We start from the raw sequence: 18,799 nt of genomic DNA on the forward strand, positions 1-18,799 counted from the left end.
ACAAGCTTTTGCGCACTGATGGTGTGTTAAACTGGCCCATAGTCCATGAGTGCCCAATATTTATGCTGATTTATATGAACTTCTTGGATACATGGATAGACAAACAGAGCCAAGACATTCTGGCAAGCTTCACCGATGAGCTAGAATGTGAACCTGAGGTCACCACATTCAGACCCAGCTCCGTCCCAGCACCCTAGCTCTTAGGGGGCAGTAAGTGGGCTTGAGCTATATTCTGGATTAGGGATGGGGAACATTTCAGCCCAAGGGCCACATTACCTTCGGGGGAGCTTTCCAGGGATCACACACTAGTGGTGGGTGGGGACAGAAGCAAAAGCAGCAAATGCGAATTTTACCTTTGTACAGGAGGATAGTTCCTACACACATGCGTACACCCCTGCCCTATCCTTCATCCCAGTAAGCAGGAGGCACAATCAGAGTCGAAGGACACATTGCAGCCAGGCAAAACTCGAAAAACACTCAGCTGTGCAATGCAAGGCTATCAAGGGATGTGGCCAGAGGAAAGTCCTGAGGACCAAACTGAGGGGATTGGAGGACTCCATTTGGCCCCCAGAACCAGCTCTGGGTATTGTCTGAGTGGGCATCAGATGAACACTGGCCACACTTCACAAAGCAGAGTAAGATTACTGGAAGTCACCTTTTGTGACGTTGACCTCGCGGATACTATAACCCTCTCGCAGCCGGACAGAGATGATACTGATAAGATCAGCATGTACTTCCTTCTCCGTATGCTTCTTCCGCCTCATAGCCAAGGCAGGGTTGCTGCTTGCGGAAACAAGGTGTTCATTGAACAGCCTGTGCTGGGACACTGCAACGACAGTAGACAATTATGCCAGTTATTCCCACCCTTAACAGAAGGTCCCAAGGCACTTTGCAAGGGCCTCCAGCAGCTACTACGAAGAGTCAACCACACAACTGAAATGCTAAGGCTAGAAGTCTAGGACGGAGACAAACTGTACTTGGTAGGATGCTTAAAATAACATGCTCAGAATTGACCACATTCTTCTTTAAAAGGAGCAGAACGGAGAAGCCCTGAACTACTGCTGTAATGCAGACCTCTTCATCAGCTGAACCTTAGGATATTTAGTGGAGGGCCTGCCAACAACTTGGTCACCAACAGATTGTCATCTAATAATTTATCAGAAGCGGGTGTTCCCTGTGACAGCACTGACCCTCTGGATTTCCCTCCCAGTATGGCAGGCACATTTGATGAGCTTCAAATGAGGATACATCTGTTCTGACAAGCTTTCCTTAACCCTCAATATGTTTTTAAAAGTGTGCTGCTTTACTAAGATTTCACTATATTACAGTGGTAGCTCAGGTTACATACGCTTCAGGTTACATACGCTTCAGGTTACAGACTCCGCTAACCCAGAAATAGTGCTTCAGGTTAAGTACTTTGTTTCAGGATGAGAACAGAAATCGTGCTCCGGCGGCGCAGCAGCAGCGGGAGGCCCCATTAGCTAAAGTGGTGCTTCAGGTTAAGAACAATTTCAGGTTAAGCACGGACTTCTGGAACGAATTAAGTACTTAACCTGAGGTACCACTGTATATGGTGCTGTTGCATTTCAGATATGATACAGCTATGGTTTATACACACACACACACAAAATAATATATTAAATATTAAGTGGTATATAAATGTATAAAACTGAAAAAAGGTCTATGAAACAAAACCGTGCTGTTTTGTTTGATTTTGTTTGGTTCTAGGCCAACTGTTATTTTAAAAATGAGGCCAAGAATAGCTGAGAGCTTCCACAGTCCTGCTTATTCATCCTTCAATCTCATGCAACATCCATCACACCCACTATCTTGCAAAGGTGGCCTACTATGCATTCACACATCTCAAACATGTTCAAGGTTCTTGGGCCTTTTGCACTAGTGAAGACAGGGTGGGTAAGATGGGGAGTATTTCTGAATTCCATGCAGAATAAGCTCACCACAGTAATACTCAGGGTTCAGTGATTCCCCGCTGCGCAGAAAGGAGTACAGCAGAAAAGCTTTGTGGTAGACATTCAGGTCCAAACTAGAAGGCTCCACCTCAGGACATGTGGAGAGGTATGTACCAAACGTTGCCATGGCAATGAACTTCATGAGCTCCACATTGGGAACATGACCAAAACTGCAATCGTAAGAGTAGACTCCACCCACCTGGGGAAAGAAAATCACATGACACTTTCCCCTTGAAACAGCTCCTGCCACCTATATTGTAATGAACTCAATTTCAACCCATCCTGCCGAAGTGTATGTCAAACTGCTGGGTGCACAATGCAAAAAATAAAAATAAAATTCTACAGCTTCAACCCATGCAATTATTTCACTTTGTGCTCCAGAAGTGAAGACGACAGCACCTTCCTGTTTGCAACACACAAAGCAATTTTCTCATCAAGCCCATTTCACATTAGTCTACATATACGCAATCATCCTGTCTCCCAAATTACAGGAAGAGGATTGGCTTTATATGTGACAATGAGCATTGCAACTCCTAGCTCCTTCTGTAGGTATTTCTTCTTGCCTTTAGACGAAGGCCTGAAAAGTAAGGTACTATAGGCCCCTGCTTAGTGGATACCTTGGAGCAATGATCCAGGGAGTTGGGCATGAGAATAAAATTTTAAATGTCTAGAACAGCGGGGTGGCGCTGTGGTCTAAACCACAGCCTCCTGGGCTTGCTGATCAGGAGGTCGGCAGTTCGAATCCCCATGACGGGGTGAGCTCCTGTCGCTCGATCCCAGCTCCTGCCAGCCTAGCTGTTCAAAAGCATGGCAAAAAGTGCAAGTAGATAAATAGGTGCCACTCCGGCGGGAAGGTAAACGGTGTTTCCGTGCGCTGGTCTGGTTTCGGTGTTCTGTTGTGCCAGAAGCAGCTTAGTCATGCTGGCCACTTGACCCGGAAAAACTGTCTGTGGACAAACGCTGGCTCCCTTGGCCAGTAAAGCAAGCTGAGCGCCGCAACCCCAGAGTCGTCTGCGACTGGACTTAACTGTCAGGGGTCCTTTACCTTTAAGCAGTTCACTAATTCACCTGGAACAGGGTGCAGGCTGCTGTTTTAAACGGTTAGGAATTTATTTAGTGGGCTGCTTAAAATATGAACTGCTTTAGGGAGGATAGTTCAGGTGCTGACACATGTCACATCTGAGTAGTTGGGTTTGATTTTTTTTAATAAAAAAAAGCTTAGGTATTTAAAACCGAAGGCGTCATTACCTCAGTAATAGGCAATGCACAAATTCAAATTTCTAAATTTCACTGATTATTCAAGACAATGTTCTGAAGGATACAGGAGAAAGGCGTATAGGTGAACTCACTCATTCTTCAACAGTACATAGGCTGAACAATTGATGCCAAGACTGGCTGCTGTGGAGGAGCTGTGCTGTGCCACTGCCCTTCCAAGACTGGTGTTCCTGCCACTTACTGGGACATGGCAGTGTCAAGGCGGCAGTGTGGTTGAAGCTTCATGGACACACCTGCAAAGTTATCTGGGGTGTCTGTGGAGGTCTAAACCTTGATGCAGCCCTGCACTAGTAAGCAACATCTACATAGCTGTCAGGCGACTGCCCCATCCATTCTTAATCCCCCCCCCCGCTGTAAGCAAACAGAAATTCCTCTTCTCAGTGCTTCCCCCCACCCCCCCGGGGGTACTCAAGTGTACGCAGGCCCAGCGCCTCTTTTTTTCCTTGCTAAAAAGTGTGGCACTTACTGCAACAACTTCACAGTGATTACCGGCAGCTATTTTTCTGGGAGGGGGGGAGCACTGGTCTCCCCATGTTCTACCATATATTGGGTAAGATTAACAGCATATTAAAAAATCAAGACTTGACAAAAAAAACTGTTTTCTTACTTAGGCTTTTCTTTTCAGTAGCTAGGTGTGCAATCCTATATATGCCTGCTCAAAAGCAAGCCCGATATACAGAATTTCAAATGGGATCTACTTGCAGGCAAGTGCAGGGCTGCAACTGGGACTTAATCCTAGGTAAGGATTATAGAATTTCAGCCTCAGCTATCACACAATTGTGTGCCACAAAAATCCATCTGGAATAAGTGTTCCCGCCAGATTCCTAGGCAGCATTACGAGAAGTCCCAGTTCAGCTCCTAGCAGGCATTGGGAAAGCAGGTAAATCCAGAAATGCAAGAGGAAACTGTTGCCAAGAGTTATGTAGCAAAGGTGGAGATTTCTGGAATGCTGGGCACCACAGGCAACAGCCTTGTTTTCCCCTGAAGGCTGGCTGGGTCAGCTCTGATCACAGTGCATGCACAATAAAGAAGTAATGTGCCTGTCACCAGCACACTTCCACAGTACCTGAACAAAGGAACAAGCCACAGTCCCACTGCGCAGTTGGTTGAGCAGAGTCTCACAGACTGCTACATCTGGGACACTGGTGACACCATCTGTGATCACGATAATCCCTGCAAACAAACAAATATTAGCAGTGGGAGAGGGCAGGCATTCTAAAAGGAATCTAAGAGTTAAATCCCAAGGGAGACGTACAATTGATGGATAGGGGTTAGAGAATGGTTACTTTAATTCTAGAGGAGGCATGCAGTAGCTTCCTCAGATTCACAAGAGGATGTATTCTCTCTGTGTGTGTGCATGTGTGTGTGTGTGTGTGTGTGTGTGTGTGTGTATGTATGTATGTATACACACACACACACACACACACACACACACACACACACACACATAATCATTCCAAGAAAGACCCACAAAATGCATATGTGACAATTCTGAAAAAAGAAAGGAAAAGTTCTACCTTTCCCCAGGTAGACTGAAAGCTCTAAGAAAAGTTTTGCTACGTTGTTTAGATAGCACCTAGGGAGCAGCCCGAGGCAAGACGATTAAGCGGTAAAGTCCGATGTAGTGGAAACAACCTTGACTTTCAGAGAAAGGCCAAGACTCAAAACCTCATGATTTGTTAACCCTCGAAAAGTGGATCACCTTTTCAGTCTTGTATACTCTTGGGCAGAGCCAGGCTAAGGCTCCTCTCAGCTCCCTTGGGTCATTCACATGTAACGGATGGCTTTGAAACTTCTGCAACTCCCCCCCCTGCTTTCCCTAGCAATCCCACCTTCAGGAAGACCTTTAAACTAACCTGCACTGGAGTTGGATGGCAGGAGCTGAAGTGCCAGAATCCCCTGCCGAATCATAGTGACAAGTCCGATGTCAGCAGTGACCATAGAGACGCCCAGTTTCCTCCCGGAGGGCTCCTGGGGGTCACAAAGACGTTCCTGGTTAAGGGAGGACAGGTCCACCTGCAACAAGACACGTTCTTATGAGCTAAAACTGTGAGCCTTCCCTTCGCTCACCTGCAAGTGCCCAAAGGCCTCTCCTCCAAGTAAAGCCCATTTCCCCCTGCTCTCCACACACCCAGGCTCAACAAGTGCCTCTTGCACATCTGGTAGACTCCAAAGTCAGGTTTATAAAGTGAATGGGAAAGAATTTTCAGGACCACCTTTGCTTAGAACCGTATGAAGTGACATTCCCTGGTGTTCTAATCCACAGTCCCCAAAACAGAGGGGAGTTGGGTCTATACCAAAGTGTACCCAAGGGTAGTTGTAGGGAGAAGCAAGTTTTTAATCAAATCAATCAAGTGGGATTGTTCACAGCGGGATTGTTCTGAGCAACTTCTGACAGCCCCAACCTGTATTGTTAGTATCCACAGTTACCTTCAGGTTTTTTATTGCAAGATTTCTGCAGGGAAACAATAGCATCAGCAAAAACCTGAAAACCCACCCCAGCACACATGACAGCCCTCAGACAGACACACAAGCTTTTTCATTTGGGAAATAATAGAGTCATCTACTTTTGCCGGTTGCTGGTGTCAGCACATGCTTCAACAGTTTCAGGCACAGCCTCTGCCTGAGGCCAACAACTCCACATCCCATCCTACTAAGTTTCAGTTATGTTGATCCTGTGCTTAGGAAGACTCTGCTTTCAAAGCAATTGCCCCAGAAGCCACAGGGGAAGCTACCTCTCCATACAACAACTTGTAAGCCAGCTCCAAAAATGAGAGTGGATAGAGGTGTTGCATCTGTCTGCAGCACAGAAAAATGAAAGGACAGTTAAGTCATGTGCTCGTGTAGAGGATTCAAGGTACCTTTAATAAAAAAAAAAACCTTTGCGGTTGCTCTCAGGATCTTATCAAAAATCCCTTCTTGCTTTTTAATTCCTCTTCACACACATGCAGCTAAATCATTTGTTTCAGGTGCAGTGCTGTGCCTCCCAAACAAAACTCTTCTCCGAACAAGCTCATTCTAATTCTCAACAGGAGCTTGAAGAACTTTCCTATTCTCCAGCCAACAATTTGATTTCACAGTAATCTAGTCAGCATTTCTATGGAGCATCTCTGATGAGCATGTGTCTTGCTCCTAACAGGAAGCAATTTTTGCTGCAATGACATTCAATTATGTAAAATTTAATGCCTAAGCTGCAAGGGAAAGTGAGGGCGACACCAGCACTTGCCCAGGCATCTCCAAACTTTATGCTTATACAGGGCAGGGCAGTTATTTGGTTGGTTATGGGGATGCAATAATCACCTACAGGTGACCAAGCAGGGAAACAGTTGTAAACTGGAAGAGAGTTACTGTTACATAGCATTTACAAAGTACTTTTAAATGTGTTTAAACCCTTTTCCACATGTTGTGGTTGTGGTTGTTGTTGTGGTTGTGGTTGCTGCTTATTAAATTTCTCTACAGGCCTTCCTCTGAAGATTACAGGGCAGTTTACAATGCCATCTTCAGTTTCCTTAGTACCATCCTGTAAGGTAGGCTTCTATTATTGCAATAACATAGGCTGAAAGATGGCAGCCTGTATAAAAGGCACCTAGTTAGTTCATGGCTAGGGTGAGATTTGCATCATGTATACTAGCAAGCAAGTTAGTTCGTAACCCTTCTTTTTCAGCTACTCAATTAAGTCATTTATGTGTATTTGTCATTTATATGCATTTATCATTCTCAGAAAAGCTGCTAGTAAATACAATAAACAAATAAGTACTGTACTTTTCCGTGTATAAGTCTAGGGGTTTTTTTACTCAAAGATAATGTTTAAAAATGGGGCTCGTCTTATACATGGGCAGTGCATTGTGGGGCCGGGTGATTGGTTGCAGCCCCCAAAATAGGGGGCGTCTTATACATGGAAAAATATGGTAATACCTATCTGCAGGGCTGCACAAGAACCCTACACAAAGGGCATTTTCCTTAAAAAAGAATAGAAGAAGAAACAACCCACTCTCTCTATGGAAATAACTGGTTCAGGTCTTTCATCATTTATGCAAGTCCCAGCCAGCACAGCCAATGGCATACATCCAGAGTGTACCATGCTGGCTACTCTTGGGATGGGTGGCTTCATAGACTGGATGAGCAAATAATACAAAAACTCCCACTCGTTCAAAGCAGCAGAAAGTAGTCTTCTCACCTGAGTTTTGGGCTCATACTGCTGCTGGAGCATCTCAGCCACTTTGTTTTCAAAGGTGCACAGCCGTGTATAAACCTGTTGCAGGAAGGTCTCTGTTTTGGTCTCATCCAACAGACAACCCTGGAACAGTACCTGGGCCAGAGACAATGGAAATCCTTATTTGTTCCAATTAAAGTACTCTGCTGCATAGTGAGGCAAGTGGTACACCATCAAAACCTCAGAAAATCTGAACAGTGGACTGCAACAATTCACCAGCAAGCAGTTGTTGGTTTTGTTGTTGCTTTTTTAAAAAGGTGAAATTCTACAAATTCTACAAATATTTCAAATGATGTTTTGAGCCAGAAATGCACAAAATTTTAGGGAGATAAAAGCTTCCTACAAAAGCTGCTATGGCATATAGGCAAATTTCAACTAGGTTTCCCAAGACAAATCAGTAAATTATATCTCCTGGAAATAATTTCCAGCTCAAAAAGCATCGAGATAAACTATCTACAACATTGTATATTATGCTAGCAAATCAGTTTTCAAGAATTGTTCCTTTAAATATAACACTGCAGGTGGGACCTGCCATAAAACGTTGCAGAGTGGAATGTTCTTGTTCAGTGTTCCAGCAAGCCAGTCACGCTGTATTCCAGGATACTCTTTTTAATTCCCCCTGCTACCTATTTTCCTTCTTCCACATCCCCAACCCAGTCAATCCACATTCCCTGGCAACTAAGCATGTTGAGTCCTCAGGCTGCTTGAGAGGTCTGCCTTGCTGGGGGTTTTCTGAAAGATTTTTTTTGGGGGGGTACTCCTGCAAGTATTGAGTTTTCCTCAAATTTGCTTGTGTGTGGATGCTGCTGCTGCTGCTTTAGATGCACAAGCAAGGGCACTCATGCCTGAACACAGGAGAAAGGCGGAACGATGACGATGTTATATTTTGCGCCTCTCTTCCCTCTCCTTAAAATAGCCATGGGAGTCAACCTGATGTCTGAACTTGAAATGCATGGCTATGTCCTGAAAATGAATGCCAATTTTCATTCAAATATCCCCGTCTTCAAACAAGCCATTGTGTTGCAACTTCTCTCCTCTGGCTGGCTGGCTGCCTTAGAAATTGGGTTCATCGTGTTTCAGAATAGCATGTACATTTTACAACCTAATTTTCCCAAGGTTCATTTTGGTGTTTCAACATTCAGCAGAGTTACCAGGTGACAGATATGGGAAATGAAGCTGAAGACTTTCCTTTGCTCGTCGAAGACTTCCACATTTTTGCAGTTTCTCACTTTGGCTACTTTGCACCATGCCAGGAACCAACATTCTGTGCCAGCTGAATTAAGCACTAGGTATGTTAACAACCTCAAGGAATCTTTTAAAAGAACACTATTATTCTACCCCTAAAGCACTGCATGACTAAGTTAGAAGATGTGCCAGAAATAATATAACCCAGGAATCCAAGCCAGCTATCAGATTCTCACCTCCACTATCGCCTGCCGCCACATTCTATTCTATAGACAAGAGAAGTGGAGAATCATGGGCAGAGAACTATCACAGTAGTCTGGGTAGCCTACTCTTTGATTCACAGACAGTCTGAGAAGTTGGCAAGACCAGTGCAGCATGCTAGGATCACTCCCTCTTTGACCCTTACTCTTGTTACGTGACACAAGTTTAAAAATCAAACTGCCTGACTTTGGGTTGCAACAAGGCAGGAACTGGTAAGAACTGGCTATACATACAGAGGTTACTTCAAGTTTCTTGATAAACCAGGCATCAACATCAAATATATCACATGGGCATTCTGGGATGTTTTTACCTTTTAACTTCTTGAACCTTGCCCTTTTTTTAGAAGGTTGAGAGAAACCCCTCCTTGCTCTTCTTGATTCCCCAACATCACAAAACCCCTCCCCCTCTTCTATACAAACCTATAAGACCCAAAATCCTAGAGCAAGGGCAAATGTTGGCCTCTTACAGTAATACCCGTTTCTCCTAACTACGGGATGCTCTGCATCTCATTGCAGCACTTGATGAAACAGCTTAGGTAAAGGATTCTGTTGTCTTCTTGTGTTTCTAGGAGCAGGGCTTGCGATCCCACCAAAACAGCTGAGTATCATCCTAAAAGGCATAGATTCTGGAACCGAGCTTCTGGTCCAGGCTTACAAACACACGTACAGAGCTGCAGGAATTATCATCTGAGCACTGGATGTATAACTGAATCTCTGTTCTGTCTTCTGGATTTCCATATCAAATGGGTGTGCTTTCACCCCATCCTTTTTAAAAATATTTTGTTAATATAATATTAACTTTTCCTTTGAAAGAACTTATTTTTTGTCTTTAAGGTTACAAATGCATATGGGGTATTAGATCAAATACACCCGAGATTTAATCTTTATAAGCTGCACTGCATGAATAAATTCAAAATTAAGTATCTTTTCTACCCCTCCCCCCCATAATTAACAAAAGCTTTGCTATTTCAACCCAGTGGCGTAGCGTGGGTTGTCAGCACCCGGGGCAAGGCAAGTAATTTGCGCCTCCTAACCCGTGGACTTGCGCCCCCTAACCCGTGGATTTGCGCCCCCTAACCCTAACCCCCAGGTATTGCGCCCGGTGCGGCCGGCCCCCCCTGCACCCCCCACGCTACGCCACTGTTTCAACCTGATTCCTTGTTGTGGGTGAGAATCTTTGGATTTCAAGAACCTTAAGACGCATTCTTAGGACTGTGCGCAGTCAACAAATTAGGGTTGTCTCTCCAGTCTCTCTGAACCTAACTAGACAAGGAAGGGCAGCCACATATAATGTGTTGCAGGACTGATAATGTAAGCTTCATTCATGCAACTGTCTCATTTGCCTATAAAATGTGGGAACTATTCCTTAGATGAAAGCAAGTGTGCTGTGTTCTGCTGCTATATGCAACTTTCTCCCAACCAAGGTGGATTTGATTTAAATCACGATTTAAATCACTAGTCAGTAAGACTTGATTTAAAGACTTGATTTTTTTTACAGTAAGACATTCTTGCTGGTATAATCTTAATATTTAAAACCAGATGAAGATTTCATTTTTGGAATAATAAATTTTCAGAGCTTTTACAGTTATATCAAAAATTACTGATTTGGTTATACTATTAGAAATACATAGACAGAAAATTATGAAATTACTGCAAGGTTTCATAAGTTAACTGTTTATATTTGGACAACTTTTCTGCTGTACTTTACTGGAAAGAGAAAAATAATCCTTTCCTTAATAACAATTTATTTAACTAAAAAATAACATTATAGCATATGTATCCGTGTTTGTTAACTGATGGGGTTAAACAATAATAATAATAAAAAGACTTAGACTGAGTTTTAGCACACATGAAAAACTTAAAACAAATCCTTAGTTCCTGATGAATAGCATTTGGACTATAATGTAACTTAATGAAAGATTTTTCCTCCAAAAGCATTTTATTTTAAAAACACGATTTAAAAAATAAATAAATCCGATTAAAATTTTAAAAAATCTGAGATAGATAGATATATAAAATCATTGATTTTCTTTCCACCCTGCTCCCAACCTAGTGTACTTCTGGAACTAGAATTGGTCTAGGAAAAAATGACACAAAGTGGTGGTGTGGTAAAGCAGAGGGAGGGGTTCACTCCATGCTCTTTTTCATTTAAATAGCAACCTCCTCCCATTCTGTTTCATAGGTGAACAGGGCCTACACATGGATGGCTGACCTGTTGTAGCTATTTTCCCATTTGTTTTCTGACAGAGAATGCTGGTTTGTTGCATAATTGGTGCTCCCATGGATTCATGGGGTTGTCGAAAGAACAGTGGAGCACTAAGTCTGTAATGTGTGCGGTTCTTGTTCACTCTTTCCTGGCACAGAAGGAAAACACTGGGGGGAAATCCTCCAATCTAATGGCAGTCAGGAAGGGAAGGGGGGAAAGGAGTTAAATGTTTATTGGTCTTATCTTTTGGTTACTATTGTGGAATATAAATTTTATACTGTGAACTACTTTGGACACCGCAGTGGAAAAACTGGCACATGCATTTTGTATGTAAATAAATGAGGAAGCCAAACAAATATCAGGCACCATGCAAAAGAAAGATCACTGAACGGGATGAAGAAGTAGCTCTATTACTAAAAAGAAAAGTCATTAATATTGGCTGGCTATTCTGGCATTCTGCATACACAGGACTATGCATATACTCACAGAATAGCTTTTGACACCTACGCACCAAAAAACTTGCAGCACCCCCACATTTTATTTGGTTTCACTGTCTGCCTTAGGCTCCTAAAATTAGCAACAAGTATACATACAACCTGATACATAAATCAAACAAATCAAGGAAACAAGTGAAAGTAAATATATATTCTAAATCATACACAGCTATCCTGGTAGCTAGAGGGCGAAGCAGGAAGACCAAACACACAAACACCATTAATCATGAATATACGAGTAAGAAACTGTTGATAATAATTTCCAAGTAATGAATGTATGAATACTAACCATTTACTAAATGCTGTGGATGTGGACAAAAATGCTGTTCATAATAACTGAACCACTTACAATTGCCACCCAGCTCTAATAAGAGCAGCCAGGAGTAGGAGAGGCAAAGCCCAACTACACTCAGCACCTCACAATAATCAGAGTTAAGCATATTCAAGCTTTGTGATTGTGCACACAGAAATTCACAAATCAATCGTGTGCACAGAATTCATCAACTTGAAAATCTCCATATTCGTTTTAAAAGGCAGGTTCCCCCCCAACCTTATAGCTGTGAAAAATAAGCTTGAAAATGTGTGGGCCATTCTGGGAGATCTCAGTATGTAAAGGAGAGGCTACAAAGGATTTCTAAAGGATTTCTACACTCCTGAGTAACTCCTTATGCCCCTTATGACTGGCAGAAGCAGAACAGGTTGTAGTGGTTAGAGTGTTGGACTAGGACCTGGGAGACCAGGGTTCAAATCCCCTCTCAGTCAGGAAGCTCACTGAGTGACCATGGTCCAGTCACTGTCTCTTAGCCGAACCTACTTCATTGGGCTGTTGTGAGAATAAAATGGGGAAGGGGGAAACCATGTGTGCCACCACCTTTGAGGAAAGGTGGGATAGGAAATGAATAAGAAATAAATTTAAAAGGCTATGCAAAATATGACAAAACATGCGATCCTGTTCAATTTGCATAGTATATACAGGGTTCATAAAAGCATTGCCAATTTTGACATTTTTTAAAAAAAGATGTGCACGGTATAAAATAAAGAGTTAACCAATCTGTAACTCCAGTACCACTGTAATTCAATATGAATGCACTACTCAACACAGGTAAAGTTTATCAACAATGGGATTTTTGCCTGTTTGCTGCAGAAATGCACCTTTGTAGAAAGAGCAGCCTTACCCATGCCGTAGGACATAATGTGACATTGGAAACAGATTTTGCAGTGGAATGGGTGTGGGATTAAATGAGAAGACACAGAACTAATCTAATCCTTAGCAAACCAATCTCATTTACAGAACATGATGACTTAATTAAAAAAGGTTTGCCAACAGGAGGACACTTGCTTAGAGCTCCTGATATTCTTCCACCCTAGTGTGTTAATTTATGTCACAGGAGAGTCTGGCTCAAATGTTCAATTGTTTAGACATGTAATGAAACCTCTCATTATCAGCAGTCTCTCATGTTAACAGCCTTGTGAAACACAAGACATAATAACTACCTGGTGTGTCTGCAGTCCAATGATGGAAGAATATACTTGGATGGTGATGAAGATCTCAGGTTGGTAGATAATGTCCGAGCCTGGGATCCGAAAAGGCTTTAACAACCCCACTAAACACCGGGACAGGGCATAGAACACTTCATCAAAAATTATCTCCCCTGTAGAGTCATCCTGAAGAAGAAAAATGACATAGTATCAAGCTTCTACTGAAGTTGTGCCAGAGACAGGAGTTTCCAGCTAGCTAACTACCGGCCAGTTGCTAATTTCCCTTTCCTGGGCAAGGTTCTGGAGTGAGTGGTCACAGACCAGATCCAGGCACTTTTGGAAGAAACTGATTTTCTGGATCCATTTCAATTGGGGTTTAGGCTTGGTTTTGGCACAAACACTGACCTCTTTCAAGAGAGAGACAAGGGAAACATGTCCCTGTTAATTGTTCTCGACCTCTCAGCGGCTTTTGATACCATCAACCATGGTATCCTTCTGGAGCGACTCTCTGAACTAGGGGTGGGTGGCACCGCTTTGCAGTGGTTCCAGTCCTACTTGGATAGTCGTTCCCAGAGGGTATTACTTGGGGAATGCTTTTCATCTCCATGGAACCTTCAACGTGGGGTTCCGCAGGGTTCAATCCTATCCCCTATGTTGTTTAACATCTCCATGAAACTGCTAGGTGGGCTTATCTGGAGGTTCCGAGTATGTTGTCAGTAGTATGCTGATGACACTCAGCTATATTTCTCCTTTACACCTGCAGGTGAGGCAGTGGAAGTGCTGAACCAGTGTCTTGTCTTGGACTGGTAATGGACTGGATGAGAGACAACAAACTGAAGCTCTATCCAGATAAGACTGAGGGCACTGTTAGTGGGTGGTTCCCTAGACCAGATGGCTGGGAGGTCACCTGCTCTTGATGTGGTTACACTTGCTCTGAAGGAGCAGGTTCGTAGCTTGGGGTACTCCTGGATCCTTTGCTGTCACTGGAGCCTCAGGTGGCCTCAGTAGCCCGGAGTGCCTTCCATTGGCTTTGGATGGTGGCTCAGCTACGCCCCTATCTGGACAGGGATAGCCTAACTACTGTTGTCTATGCTCTGGTAACCTCAAGGTTAGATTACTGCAATGCATTATACGTAGGGCTGCCTCTGAAGACGGTTCAGAAACTTCAGCTAGTGCAGAATTCAGCGGCCAGGTTGCTCACCGGAGCAAGATGGTTTGAGCATATCACACTGATCCTGGTCTGAATGCACTGGCTACCAATTAGTTTCTGGGCCCAATTCAAAGTGCTGGTTCTGACCCATATAGCCTTTAACAGCTCTGGACCGCAATACCTCAAGGACCACCTCTTTCCATATGAATTTACCAGGACCCTGAGATCATCTGAGACTTTCCTTTGTGTGCCTTCTCCTTGAGAGGGTGGCAACACAAGAACGGGCCTTCTCTACAGTGGCTCCCCATCTGTGGAATGCTCTCCCCAGGGAAGTTCACCTAGTGCCTTCGTTATACATCTTTAGGTGCCAGGCAAAAATGTTCCTTTTTAGCCAGGCCTTTGGTTGATCTGATTTACATCCTATGCCCTTTTAAAATGTGTGTGTGTTTTTGGGGGGTGCTATTGGGTTGTTGTTTTTATTTTTATTATGTATTTTGTGGTTTTGTATCTTGATTTTATTCTGTGAATCGCCCTGAGACCCCTGGGTATAGGGCAGTATATAAATTCAATAAATAATAGGAGCATTCCATATGTAATATTCTGGAGACATGTATGAAGTGCTCTCTCTACTAGGAATAAGTCAGGATACCCAGCAGACAAAACTCCTAGGAAAATAGAGCCTGGGAGACTCTTCTCCAAGACAAAGATATGCTATCGCTGACAAGACAAGCTTTAATGAAGAAGCACTTCTAGGGCAAGGATGAGGAAAAAGGATGACAGAAATGCTCAGGGAACACAGGATGAGGAACTAGTACACTTACCACAATCCCCGTAGAAGGGCTCAAATCCAATTCAATCACAAAACGGTACTGGCGCGCAAGGAAAGTGACTTGTGTAGAAGGCACTAGGAGATATGGCCTGGGCTGAACAGGCTCGTCAGGTTGCCAGCTATTTGGAAGGATGCTGAGAATATCCAACTCATTATCTGAATGTACCTTAAAAAAAAAATGGGGGGGGGGAATGGAGGCAGGACACAACGAAAGGGTAAAGCTCGGTTATAGATGTATCTTCCTTCCTAGATGCTGTTGTAAACAAAAATTGCCCTTTTCCCTTATGGGGTATCCAAGAGCCCATATAGAGTCCTTACATAGGTTCCCTATTGGTAGGAGAAAATAACAGAGGCCAACCAGAGACTATTGAGAAGCAAAGCAGCTAGTAAGCTTGATCTTTATTGATCTGTTGCCACAGGGTACTCCCCTCACACGCAGGAAAGTAGGAGGACCCAGAAAAATGGTGTGCAAAGGCTTATAAAGACTTTTGAAATTCCCATCCTGTAGATCAAGACCACCCCCAGAAACATCATACATACATCACAGAAGGGGTGTAACCTAAGACCACCCCTCAGATACATCATACCTACATCACAGAAATTTAAATGTTGTTCATCAGTCCAAAGCTTTCCTACTTTGACTGGCCTAAGAGATCATCATACAGAAGTAAACTTTACGTGTAGCTTGCTTACCAGTTCAGATTCAGGCACTGCCCAGATCACCTGATGCAAACGACTGAGAAACCAAGCCAGGCGCACGTTGCGTGAAATTCGATAATCCTTTTTCATCAAGAGAAAGACCTGCCCGGCCTCCTCTACCTGCAAGCAACAAAAAAGAACTGTAATCTCACATCTTGATTATTTCGTAAGAAACTCACATGTTGTCTCCAATTGTTCTTTGTCATTATACCGCCAGAACAGGCAAAGATTATATCACTCAACAATTGCCGTAAGATGCTGCATGAGCCCAAAGATTAAGATGTACAAAAAATAAAATAAAATGGTATATTTATTTATTAATTATTATTTTCTATTTTATCTACAGAAACATACATCACCCACTCATAAAATATCAAGGCAGTGTACAACAGTACATACAAATACAATTAAACATAAAATAGCATAAAGCAATACAAAATCATAATGACTGGCAAATCTTGGAGGCAGTGGCATAGCGTGGGCAGCCACAGGGGCAGTTGCTCCGGGTGTAAAACTGTTAGGGGCACAAAAATTCAACACCTGGTGCTGCCTCAATACAGCTACGTGCTTCCATCACTGGGCTCTGTTGAAAACGGCTTCTCCATGCGAACCAGGAATTGATCTCTCATTTTCTTATCTATGTGGCTGTCATCTCCTGGGTGATGCAGACACCCACCCTACCCCTCCATGTGACCCTGGGCACTGGCAATCCACGCTATGCTTGGGGGTAAAGGTAAAGGTACCCCTGCCCGTACGGGCCAGACTTGCCAGACTCTAGGGATGTACGCTCATCTCACTCTATAGGCCGGGAGCCAGCGCTGTCCGCAGACACTTCCAGGTCATGTGGCCAGCGTGACATTGCTGCTCAGGCGAGCCAGCGCAGCACAAGGAACGCAGTTTACCTTCCCGCTGGTAAGCGGTCCCTATTTATCTACTTGCACCCGGAGGTGCTTTCGAACTGCTAGGTTGGCAGGCGCTGGGACCGAACGACGGGAGTGCACCCCGCCGCGGGGATTCAAACCGCCAACCATGCGATCGGCAAGTCCTAGGCACTGAGGTTTTACCCACAGCGCCACCCGCGTCCCTATGCTTGGGGGTAGTGGATATTAAACAGCTGAATGGGCCTGTCAGCACAAAAAGGTGTTCAAGAGATGTTCCAAAGTTACCAGTAAAGATTCCTGCCAAATCTCTGCAGAAGAGCATTATTACTATTATTATTAAGAGCATTTGTACTCCTGATCTTCCGCCAAAAGGCTCCCAGAGTGACTTACATACAATCCATTAAAACAAGACTGTCCCTACTTGCAGGCTTACTAACTGGAAAAACCACAACACACTAGGGAAAAGGGGCAGGAAGGAAAGAGGGAAATAAGGTTCCTAGTAAATTAAGGAAGGGAGAGGTTCTTCAGCCCTGCCCTAAATTATTGGGACACTCACATGCACAACTTTAAGAGGCAGTGGCTGTTCTGCAACCAGACAAGGGACACTTTATGAGACCTCCTCATGACAGGTGGGAATCACACCAGATTGTGAGGAGAGGAGCAGGAGCAGCCTAGGGTCTATTTTGCTGCTTGGCAAGGAGGCTACCGGAGCCCCCACCCAGAACTGTCCAGTTCCCAAGAGACATAACATCCCAAAAGGCCCACCCACTATCCATAGAATGAGACTCATGACTCTGATGCCTGGCTCCTGAGACACAGGGGACAACAAACAGCTGTTCTCTGAATGATCTCAGTGATCAGGCTGGAATATAAGGGCCCAGGTGGTCCTTAAGTTGTCATGGGCTTTGTATTTTATCAAAATAATATTGACACTGGCCCATTTAGCACATGGGCAGCCATTGCAGATGTTTCAGCAGAGGTGTCACATGGAGTCTGCCATCTAGTAGCTGCATTCTGCATTAGCTGAAACTTCTGGACCAAGCAGAAAGTCAGTCCCACACAAAGTGCATTGCAGTGCTGAGGTTGCCAATGCATGGACTACAAAAGCCAAGCTAACCTGATTCAGATACGGCTGTATCTAGCATACAAATGAAGCCAGCGAAAGGAAATCCTAACCATAGAAGTCACTTGCACCTCGTATATATAGAGAAATACCCACATGCTACATACTTGCACCTTCAGAACAGGCAATTAGCAATGTGACCTACCCACAGAGCTTCCATATTTCCAGAATTCAAACTCAGTTTATTGGCCTTCATTCAGTCCACCACTGCACTCATGTACTGGTTCAGGGATTGAAAAGCCACTCCCAATTCAGATGTTATGAAGAAACAGAGCTGTGTGCCATAAGTATACAGTCATACCTTGGTTTTTGAACAGCCTAGTTCTCAATTGGTTTGGCTCCCGAATGATTGAAACCCAGAAGTGACTGTTCCAGTTTTCGAACGTTCTTTTGGAAGCCGAACGTCCGACAGGGCTTTCATGGCAGGAGCTTCCTGAAGCCAATCAGAAGCCATGATTTGGAAGTCGAACGGATTTCCGGAACGGATTCCGTCTGACTTCCAAGGTACAACTGTATTGGTGAAACCATGCTCCAAAACTCTTAATGGCCACTCCATGTATGTGTTAATTAGCAGTGGGACAAAATAGCGCCCTACAGAACCATGTAGCACAACAACCAGGGAGCAATGTCCACTACTATTTGACAGGAACTGCCACTATGCAATTTACAATGTGATCCTAGGAGGGTTTAGTTGGTAGTCCCACTGGCAGATTGCTAAAATTAAAGCTTACATTTTCAACAGAATTAGAGAAAGAATAAGACCTGACATTCTTTTATGGAAAATTCCAGTACCATGTGAGAATTCCACATGGACATATATGATAATATTTTCAAGATTTTGTAACTGTAATCAATTGCTTTATTATTTCCCTTTTTCTCAACAGCTGGTTAAGAGTATGTTAAATCACTGGAATTAGTACTGAAGTCTGTGTGGTATGTTCAGTGTACAATGTTGTAAATGATTTATTTCTCTTTAATACTAAAAAAAAGCTCTAACTACTTCAGTTGAGTTTACTCTTAAATTTGTGTGCAAAT

At 43.6% G+C, this 18,799-nt stretch overlaps 1 protein-coding gene across 7 annotated transcripts in view; it reads right to left on the reverse strand.

The window, feature by feature from the left end:
* The window catches only part of SZT2 (SZT2 subunit of KICSTOR complex), a 76,641-nt gene that overhangs the window by 56,427 nt on the left and 1,415 nt on the right, over positions 1-18,799 (reverse strand). For 6 of the 7 annotated variants that reach the window (XM_028733761.2, XM_077928813.1, XM_077928816.1 and 3 more), the window contains exons 2-9: positions 15,755-15,880; positions 15,054-15,227; positions 13,098-13,268; positions 7,423-7,554; positions 5,102-5,261; positions 4,312-4,418; positions 1,959-2,169; positions 656-826 (exon numbers count right to left, since the gene is read on the reverse strand). In XM_028733761.2, coding sequence (XP_028589594.2) covers positions 656-826; positions 1,959-2,169; positions 4,312-4,418; positions 5,102-5,261; positions 7,423-7,554; positions 13,098-13,268; positions 15,054-15,227; positions 15,755-15,880 — 1,252 coding nt within the window. The remainder of the gene's footprint in view (positions 1-655; positions 827-1,958; positions 2,170-4,311; positions 4,419-5,101; positions 5,262-7,422; positions 7,555-13,097; positions 13,269-15,053; positions 15,228-15,754; positions 15,881-18,799) is intronic. The other variant, XM_077928815.1, reaches the window with a different exon arrangement.

The sequence above is a fragment of the Podarcis muralis genome, chromosome 5, assembly GCF_964188315.1.
Source record: "Podarcis muralis chromosome 5, rPodMur119.hap1.1, whole genome shotgun sequence".
In the NCBI taxonomy this organism is placed as follows: domain Eukaryota; kingdom Metazoa; phylum Chordata; class Lepidosauria; order Squamata; family Lacertidae; genus Podarcis; species Podarcis muralis.